General features: G+C 35.7%; 1 protein-coding gene across 1 annotated transcript in view; it reads left to right on the forward strand.

Moving 5' to 3' along the window:
- Positions 1 to 10,566, forward strand: part of LOC128686277 (oxysterol-binding protein-related protein 11) — a 121,629-nt gene that overhangs the window by 55,976 nt on the left and 55,087 nt on the right. The window contains exon 5 of the mRNA XM_070086001.1: positions 2,399 to 2,549. Within this exon, the coding sequence (XP_069942102.1) occupies positions 2,399 to 2,549 (151 nt within the window). The remainder of the gene's footprint in view (positions 1 to 2,398; positions 2,550 to 10,566) is intronic.

Here is a 10,566-nt window from a genome sequence, read left to right on the forward strand (position 1 = left end):
ATGCTTCGCAATTACTCAAACCCACACTTTTTGCAGATGACACTACATACGTCTTCTCTCACCCGAGCCCAGTCACGCTAGCCAATACTGTAAACACCGAATTACAGAAAATATCTACCTGGATGAGGACTAACAAACTTACACTAAACATTGACAAAACCTACTTCATTCAGTTTGGTAACAGAGCTACAGATGTACCTCTTAACATAATGATAAACAGATCACCTATCACAAAGCTAACAGAGGGAAAATTCTTAGGAATCCACCTTGATAATAGACTCAAATTTCATACACATATACAACAAATTTCTAAGAAAATTTCCAAGACTGTAGGCATACTATCGAAGATACGGTACTATGTTCCACAGTCAGCCCTCCTGGCCCTTTATCACTCTCTTATTTACCCCTATCTCACCTATGGAATTTGTGCATGGGGCTCAACAACAATTAACCATCTCAGACCACTAATTACCCAACAAAAGGCTGCAGTTAGAATGATAACAAATTCTCACTACAGGCACTACACTCCACCAATATTCAAAACACTCAGCCTACTCACCATACAAAACATCCATACTTATTACTGCACCTATTACATACATAGAACACTTAACTCTGATATTAACCCTCCCCTCAAACATCTCCTTGCCAACCTCAACAGAACACATGACCATAACACAAGGCACAGATCACTCTTTGATGTTCCTCGTGTCCATCTCACGCTATGCAAAAACTCAATGCACATAAAAGGCCCTAAAATCTGGAATTCATTACCTGTAAATATAAAAGAAACACTACCTGTTTATAAATTCAAGTCTCTTCTCAAAGATCACTTACTCACTCAAAACCAAATAAATACTGAATAACTGAACCTTATAAATTGTATATCCTATATGTTACTCACAATTATATCACACAAATGTTAAACCTAGGACCCAATCTAACTTTGTTATTTTTTTAAATACACTACCTAACAGAATACTCCATTCGACTGAATGTACAGCAATGCATGCAACCATATGACCTGTCTTTGTAATACTCATTTGTGCTTTATAGTTATCTGTTTACAATAATGTTTTATCACTGATTTCATCATTGCTTAGTTAATCTTAAGTTAATTTTAAGCCAGCCCGTAATGCTATGCATATAAGTGGCTTTGGCATGCTGCTCTTACCTGTATTTTTTGTACCTCTGTATGTATGCTTAAATTACTAAATAAATAAATAAATAAATAATCAAATGATTTAGATAAAGGAAAATTGGATATCACATTGGAGAGAGGGAGTATGGAAAAAGTGAATGTTTTCAGATATTTGGGAATTGATTTGTCAATGGATGGGTTTATGAAGGATGAGGTTAACCATAGAATTGATGAAGGAATAAAGGTGAGTGGTGTATTGAGGTATCTGTGGAGACAAAAAACGTTATCCATGGAGGCAAAGAAGGGAATGTACAAAAGTATAGTGGTACCAACACATATATGGGTGTGAAGCTTGGGTTGCAGATGCTGCAGTGAGGAGGCGGTTGGAGTCAGTGGAGATGTCCTGTCTAAGGGCAATGTGTGGTGTAAATATTATGCAGAGAATTCAGAGTGTGGAAATTAGGAGGTGTGGAGTTACTAAAAGTATTAGTCAGAGGGCTGAAGAGGGGTTGTTGAAGTGGTTTGGTCATTTAGAGAGAATGGATCAAAGTAGAATGACTTGGAGAGTGTAAAAATTTGTAGGAGAAGGAAGGTGGGGTAGGAGTCGTCCTCGAAAAGGTTGGAGGGAGGGAGTAAAGGAAGCTTTGTGGGCAAGGGGCTTGGACTTCCAGCAAGCATGTGTGAGCGTGTTAGATAGGAGTGAATGAAGACGAATGGTTTTTGGGACCTAACGAGCTGTTGGAGTGTGAGCAGGGTAATATTTAGTGAAGGGATTCAGGGAAACTGGTTATTTTTATATAGCCGGACATAAGTCCTGGAAAAGGGAAGCACAATGCATGCACTTTAAAGGAGGGGTTTGGGATATTGGCAGTTTGGAGGGATACGTATATGCTTCTAAACTGTTGTATTCTGAACACCTCTACAAAAACAGTGATTATGTGTAAGTGAGGTGAAAGTGTTGAATGATGATGATAGTATTTTCTTTTTGGGGATTTTCTTTCTTTTTGGGTCACCCTGCCTCAGTGGGAGACTGCCAACTTGTTGAAAATAAAAAGAATTCAACAGCAATAAGTTTTTTATTTAAATAATTTTAATCCTCTTCAGTAAATTTGTTACTGTCCTCTGTTGACAAGTTTGTACTAAAAACAGTTAGCCTTTCAAGAAAGTAAGGATAAACATGCAGGAATAGTCATAGACTTCTTGGGGAGGTATAAGATAAATTAAAATGAAAGTATTTCATTTATACCTTAAATTCAGGTACTGGAATGAGATGTACAGAGCCTAACCTTTTGCTGTTGAAAGCCACAAGTCAAGCCACGCTGTTGTGTCTCGATCAATGTCTTGGTGTGTTGCGGACACAGCACATGTCTGCTCCACACCATCAGGCATCTCCAGTCACCAGTGTCAAGTAAGACAACCCATGTTTTTATCTGTTTCTAAATTTTATTCCACAGACACATTTCTGTATTTTTAAGGAATTTCCAACTTGTGCAATGAAAATCTTTTACAGCAGATCTACCATATTTGAAAGAAGGATAATTGCACATGTTACTTAAAACATTTTGTATGTTGCAGAGTACTTTTAATTGTTGTTCTGTTTTGTATACTGAATAAATGGGAAAACAATGAATACCAATATCAGTCAGTTAATTTTTATTTTAATTCTTGATATTCAAGTGCAGAGTACATATTTTAACATGGCTTTTTATAAATGCATGCATGAATTTATTGTATTTTTCAGTGTATTACTTTTCATACAAGGTGAGATGATGAATTTCTTTAAGTGCTTAATAATTGAGTCTTCTGTCCTTTCAACAATATCTTGTGCATTATTACTTTCACTTAAATACATTTCCTATTAATAATTAATGGCTTTTGTATTTAGACATGAAAATCATGTTAAATTTCTTCAGCAGTACAAGATATATATTTTATTATATTATGTATCTTGTATATTATTGTATTCAGTAAAATATGTTGTCCATTAGTAATGGATGATGATTGTATGAGAGTCATATTACTTTTTCTTCATCAGTACAAGATACATATTGTATTGTATTACATGGATGTGTGAATGAATGCTGCATCAATTGCTTATATCTGCCTGTGTTATTTGAATGTTTTCTTCATCTTTTGTAGTATTTTACATGACAGTAATACAATAGTATGGTAGATACCATGCTAGGCTACACTCATCAGAATTAAATTAGGAATGGCTGATACTCTAGTCAACCTTGAAATGTCTTTTTACATTTAGTCATTCATTTTCATAATTGTCTCAAACATATTTTTGTATTATAAACTAGAAGATACTGTTCTTTTGTGCAACTCCTGTGATTTATTATCCTTATGTATACAGTTTTATGTAATATTTTATGTCTTCTCCTAGGTTTTTGGAGCTTTATTCTTGATGCAGTTACAATGTTACTATATCATTGATGTTAAACTTTGGGCTTAGTTCACTGAATTCAAAACAGCCTTCTGTTAGAACTGTTTTGCTCAGGGTTGAGTTGTATCAAATCTGGTAAATAATTGCAAATAGTATATTGACATTTTCAGTAATGAAAACTATAACATCATTGTTTTAAAATTTGCAATCATAGGTATACAAATTTTAGTTTTATTTAAAAATTTGGTTTTTGTTTTATACATTTGGTACTTAACCACTTCACTGGCTGTTCTATAGTGCTACAGCTTCGAGGTCACTGGCCATGCCACAGTACTACGCCATGAGCTCAGCTCACTCAGATAAGGTGTGAGTGGTAAATTTGGGCCTACATATGAGAGAATGGGTCTATGCAGTGAGTGTGCACCACATAAAAAATCCTGCAACATGCAGTGCATAATGAGAAAAAACTGTGACCATGTTTTTGGTTTAAAACAGCGACTTTGCGGTATATTTTCGTGTGACTTTTATGGTTGTATTCTCAGTTTCGTGGTCTCGTTTGATGGAACGGAAGTTATATTACAGATATATTTTAGGACTGAAAGTAGCAGAAATGTTTGATATTTGCTGATATTCCAGAGTACACCAATGACAGTACATGTCCACTATGCATCCATTACCTGTAAATATAAAAGAAACACTACCTGTTTATAAATTCAAGTCTCTTCTCAAAGTTCACTTACTCACTCAAAACCAAATAAATACTGAATAACTGAACCATATAAATTGTATATCCTAAATGTTACTCACAATTATATCACACAAATGTTAAACCTAACTTTGTTATTTTTTTAAATACACTACCTAATAGAATACTCCATTCTACTGAATGAACAGCAATGCATGCAACCATAGAACCTGTCTTTGTAATACTCATTTGTATTTTATAGTTATCTGTTTACAATAATGTCTTATCACTGATTTCATCATTGCTTAGTTAATCTTAAGTTAATTTTAAGCCAGCCCGTAATGCTATGCATATAAGTGGCTTTGGCATGCTGCTCTTACCTGTATTTTTTGTACCTCCGTTTGTATGCTAAAATTTCTAAATAAATAATAAAAATCTTGCCAGTCTGATATGCATTTAGGAATACACTGACATTATTTATAAAATTATTACAGTAATGCAGTAGTCTGCATAAGAGGGGCCTGGAGATGTGACTGTAGAACAGAGGAAATTTTTTTTAGTGCCAGGAATGTCTACATTGTTTATTCTGGATCCTATTTTTAAATTGGCAATTTTTTAATTTTGTGTGAAATTGGCCAAATTATTGATTTCTGATCACTTTATTAAGTAGTTGAAATAGGTTAATGGCAGTTTCTTGTACACAGTTGATAGAATAGAAGGGATACTAGCGAAACAGCTATGAATTTGGTCGACTCTAGCAATGGAATTGGCCAAAAAATAGGGTGCAAAGTGGGTGAAATCACAAATGCATAAATGTTGCAGAGAGCACTAAATTTGCAAGAGCATAATTCCATGAGTTTTCCATCAAATTTCATATTTTTGGTTACATTACCTTTGGTATAAGATTTTCTATCATTTCATAAGTTAATTTTTTTTTTTTTTTTTTAAATTCTTCAACCCTGAGAGCAAGTTTGAGATCAGGGGACTCGACCCTGAAAGGGTTAAAACAGCAGCTTTGCGGTGTATTTTTGTATGGTTGTATTCTCAGTTTTTTGTCTCATTTGATAGAATGGAAGGTATGTATTACAGAAATAGAGATGATTTTGATTGGTTTCAGGACTGAGAATAGACTGAAAATGAAAGTAGCTTGAAATAGCAGAACTGTTCAATTTTTGCCAATATTCAAGAGTAAACAAATTACGTCACTCGTCTAATACATATCCACCTGGTGGGCATAATATGCATTCACGAATGTGCTGATATTTATACAATTATTACAATGTTGCATAACAGTAAATCTTCTATTTTTTATGTGAATAAAAATTCTTTGTGTGAATAAAAGAAAAGTGGTATTAATTCATGTGTAAAGCCTAGGAATATAACAGATAAACAGAGGAAACGTTATTTTAGTGCCAGAAATGCCTGCATTGAGTATTCTGGACCCTGTTTTGAATTGGAATATTTTGAAATTTGTGTGAAATTGGCCATATTATCAATTTCTGATCACCTTTTTGGGTAATTGAAATAGTTGATTGGGCGATTTCTTGTGCTTAGTCGATAAAATGGAAGACATACTAGGTAGACTACTAGGTAGTAGGTTGGTAGACAGCAACCACCCAGGGAGGTACTACCGTCCTGCCAAGTGAGTGTAAAACGAAAGCCTGTAAATGTTTTACATGATGGTAGGATTGCTACTGTCTTTTGTCTGTCTCATAAATATGCAAGATTACAGGCATGTCTTGCTACTTCTACTTACACTTAGGTCACAATACACATATGTGTACATGTTTATTTATACACACTCATCTGAGTTTTCTTTGATTATATCTTAATAGTTCTTGTTCTTATTACTTTTCCTTTTATATCCATGGGGAAGTGGAATAAGAATCTTTCCTCTGTAAGCCATACATGCTGTAAAAGTCAACTAAAATACCAGAAACAATGGGGTAGTAACCCCTTTTCCTGTAATAATTACTAAAAAGAATAAGAAGAAGAAAATTGTCAAAGTGGGATGTCTGAATGTGCGTGGATGTTGTGCGAATGATAAGAAAGAGATGATTGTGGATGTTATGAATGAGAAGAAGGTGGATGTTTTGGCTTTAAGTGAAACAAAGCTGAAGGGGGTGGGAGAGTTTCAGTGGAGAGGACTAAATGGGATTAGGTCAGGAGTTTCAAATAGAGTTAGAGCTAAAGAAGGAGTAGCAATAATGTTGAAGGATAAGCTAGGGCAGGAAAAGAGGGACTATAAATGCATTAATTCAAGGATTATGTGGAGTAAAATAAAGGTTGGATGTGAAAAGTGGGTTATAGTAAGTGTATATGCACCTGGAGAAGAGAGAAGTGTAGAGGGGAGAGAGAGATTTTGGGAAATGTTGAGTGAATGCGTGGGGAGTTTTGAACCAAGTGTGAGAGTACTTGTGGTTGGGGATTTCAATGCTAAGTGGGTAAAAATGTTGCGGAGGGAATAGTAGGTAAATTTGGGGTGCCAGGGGTAAATGAAAATGGGGAGCCTTTAATTGAACTGTGTAGAAAGAGGGTTGGTGATAAGTAATGCATATTTTTAGAAAAAAGAGGATAAATAAATATACAAGGTAAGATATAGCACATAATGAAAGTAGTTTGTTAGATTATGTATTGGTGGATAAAAGGTTGATGGGTAGGCTCCAGGATGTACACATTTATAGAGGGGCAACTGATATATCAGATCATTATTTAGTTGTAGCTAAAGTTAGGGTAAGAGGTAGATGGGACAAGAGGAAAATGGCAACAACAAGTAAGAGGGAGGTGAAAGTGTATAAACTAAGGCAGGAGGAAGTTTGGGTGAGATATAAGCAACTATTGGCAGAAAGGTGGGCTGGTGGAAGTATGAGTAGTGGGAGGGTTGGAATAGTTTTAAAAATGCAGTATTAGAATGTGGGGCAGAAGTTTGTGGCTATAGGAAGGTGGGTGCAGGAGGATAGAGGAGTGATTGGTGGAATGATGAAGTAAAGGGTGTGATAAAAGAGAAAAAGGTAGCTTATGAGAGGTTTTTACAAAGCAGAAGTGTTATAAGAATAGTAGAATATACGGAGAGTAAAAGAAAGGTGAAGAGAGTGGTGAGAGTGTGCAAAAGGAGAGCAGATGAGAGTGGGAGAGGCACTGTCAAGAAATTTTAATGTAAATAAGAAAAAAATTTTGGAGTAAGTTAACAAAGCCTAGGAAACAAATGGATTTGTCAGTTAACCCCTTCAGGGTCGCCAGGCCGTCTCCGAGACTTGTTCTCAGGGTCGCCAAATTTTCAAAAAAAAAAAAATTTTTTTCTTATGAAAAGATAGAGAATCATTTCCCGATCATAATGACACCAAAAGTATGAAATTTGATGGAAAACTTATGGAATTATGCTTTCTCGAAGTTAGCGGTCTCGACGATGTTTACGCATTGGCGATTTTGCCCACTTTGAGCCCTATTTTCGGCCAATTCCAGTGTACTACTCGACAAAAATCATAACTATTTCGCTAGAACTCTGTTTTTTCTATCGAATGAGTACAAGAAACCACCCATTTAACGATTTCAACTATCCAATACAGTGGTCAGAATTTAGCAATTTTGCCAATTTCACATAAATTTCAAAAGATGCCAATTTCCAAATAGGGTCCAGAATAAACAAGAAAGACATTCCTGGCACTAAAATAACATTTCCTTTGTTCATTAGTCATGTCCCCAGGCCCCTCTTACATTTCTTTTGCTTTCCACTTTGATTTTTTATTCTCACAAAAAAATAAAATTTACTGTTATGCAGACTACTGCATTAGTGTAGAAATGGTATAAATAATATCGGCGCACTTGTGAAAGAATATTAGACTCGCCAGTTGACGTGTATTGGACGCTTAGCATGATTTGTTTACTTTTGAACTTTGGTAAAAATAGAACATTTCTGCTACTTTGAGCTCAATTTCAAGGTACTTTTCATTGTAAAACAAGTCAAAATCATCTCAATTTCTGTAATATGTCTTCCTTTCTATAAAATAAGACCAGGAAAACTAGAATACAACAATAAATACCATACGAAAATACAATGCAAAGTCGCTGTTTTAATCCAAAAACACGGTCGAAGTTTTTTTTTTCTCATTACGCACTGTGTGCTGCAGGATTTTTTTATACTGCGCACACTGACCACATAGACCCATTCTTTCATATGTAGGCCTACCAGCTTTCTCTTACTAGATTTGAGGGCGCTAGAATATAGGCGTACTAGTACGTCAAAAACCCTTGTGCATATGCCGTACTAGTATGGCCGAAACCCTGAAAGGGTTAAAAACAGAGTAGGGGAGTTAGTTAGTAGATGGGAAGATGGAGGTATTGGGTAGATGGCGAGAATATTTTGAGGAACTTTTAAATGTCGACGAAGAAAGGGAAGCGGTAATTTCATGCAGTGGCCAGGGAGGTATACCATCTTTTAGGAGTGAAGAAGAGCAGGATGTGAGGTGTGTGAGGCATTACATAGAATGAAAGGGGGTAAAGCAGCTGGAACTGATAGGATCATGACAGAAACGTTAACCCTTTGAGGACCGCCAGGCCCTCTCTGAGACTTGTTTTCAGGGTTGTCAAAACTTAAAAAAAAAAAATTATTTTTTCTTATGAAAAGATAGAGAATCTTTTCCTGATCATAATAACACCAAAAGTATGAAATTTGATGGAAAACTTACGGAATTATGCTCTTGCGAAGCTAGCAGTCTCGACGATGTTTACGCATTGGCTATTTTGCCCACTTTGAGCCCTATTTTCGGCCAATTTCAGTGTACTAGTCGACAAAAATCATAACTATTTCGCTAGAACTCCATTTTTTCTATCGATTGAGTACAAGAAACCACCCATTTACCGATTTCAACTATCCAATAAAGTGGTCAGAATTTAGCAATTTTGCCAATTTCACATAAATTTCAAAAGATGCCAATTTCCAAATAGGGTCCAGAATAAACAAGAAAGACATTCCTGGCACTAAAATAACATTTCCTCTGTTCATTAGTCACGTCCCCAGGCTCCTCTTATATTTCTTTTGCTTTCCACTTTGATTTTTTATTCTCACAAAAAAAAATAAGATTTACTGTTATGCAGACTACTGCATTAGTGTAGAAAAGGTATAAATAATAGAGGCGCACTTGTGAAAGAATATTAGACTCACCAGTTGACGTGTATTGGACGCTTAGCATGATTTGTTTACTTTTGAACTTCGGTAAAAATCAAACTTTTCTGCTACTTTGAGCTCAATTTCAAGGTACTTTTCATTGTAAAACCAGTCAAAATCATCTCAATTTCTGGAATATGTCTTCCATTCGATACAATGAGACCAGGAAAACTAGAATACAACAATAAATACCATACGAAAATACAGTGCAAAGTCGCTGTTTTAAACCAAAATCACAGTCAAAGTTTTTTTTCTCTCTCATTACACACTGTGTGCTGCAAGATTTTTTTTTATACTGCACACGCTGACCACATAGACCCATTCTTTCATATGTAGGCCTACCAGCTTTCTCTTGCTAGATTTGAGGGCGCTAGAATTTATGAGTACTAGTATGTCAAAAACCCTGGTGCGTAAGCCGTACTAGTACGGCTGAAACCCCAAAAGGGTTAAAAGCAGGGGGGGATATAATGTTGGAGTGGTTGGTATTTTTGTTTAATAAATGTCACCCTGCCTCGGTGGGAGATGGCCGACTTGTTAAAAAAAAAAAAAAAAATGAAAGAGGGCAAGGTACCTAGGGATTGGCGGAGAGCATGTGTAGTCCCTTTATATAAAGGGAAGGGGGACAAAAGAGATTGTAAAAATTATAGAGGAATAAGTTTATTGAGTATACCAGGAAAAGTGTATCGTAGGGTTATTATTGAAAGAATTAGAGGTAAGACAGAATGTAGGATTGCGGATGAGCAAGGAGGTTTTAGAGTGGGTAGGGGATGTGTAGATCAAGTGTTTACATTGAATTATGTATGTGAACAGTATTTAGATAGAGGTAGGGAAGTTTTTATTGCATTTATGGATTTAGAAAAGGCATATGATAGAGTGGATAGGGGAGCAATGTGGCAGATGTTGCAAGTATATGGAATAGGTGGTAAGTTACTAAATGCTGTAAAGAGTTTTTATGAGGATAGTGAGGCTCAGGTTAGGGTGTGTAGAAGAGAGGGAGACTACTTCCCAATAAAAGTAGGTCTTAGACAGGGATGTGTAATGTCACCATGGTTGTTTAATATATTTATAGATTGGATTGTAAAAAAGTAAATGCTAGGGTGTTGGGGAGAGGGGTAAGATTAAATTTTGGGGAATCAAATACAAAATGGGAATTGTCACAGTTACTTTTTGCTGATGATACTGTGCTT

Source organism: Cherax quadricarinatus, chromosome 17 (assembly GCF_038502225.1).
Source record: "Cherax quadricarinatus isolate ZL_2023a chromosome 17, ASM3850222v1, whole genome shotgun sequence".
In the NCBI taxonomy this organism is placed as follows: Eukaryota; Metazoa; Arthropoda; class Malacostraca; order Decapoda; family Parastacidae; genus Cherax; species Cherax quadricarinatus.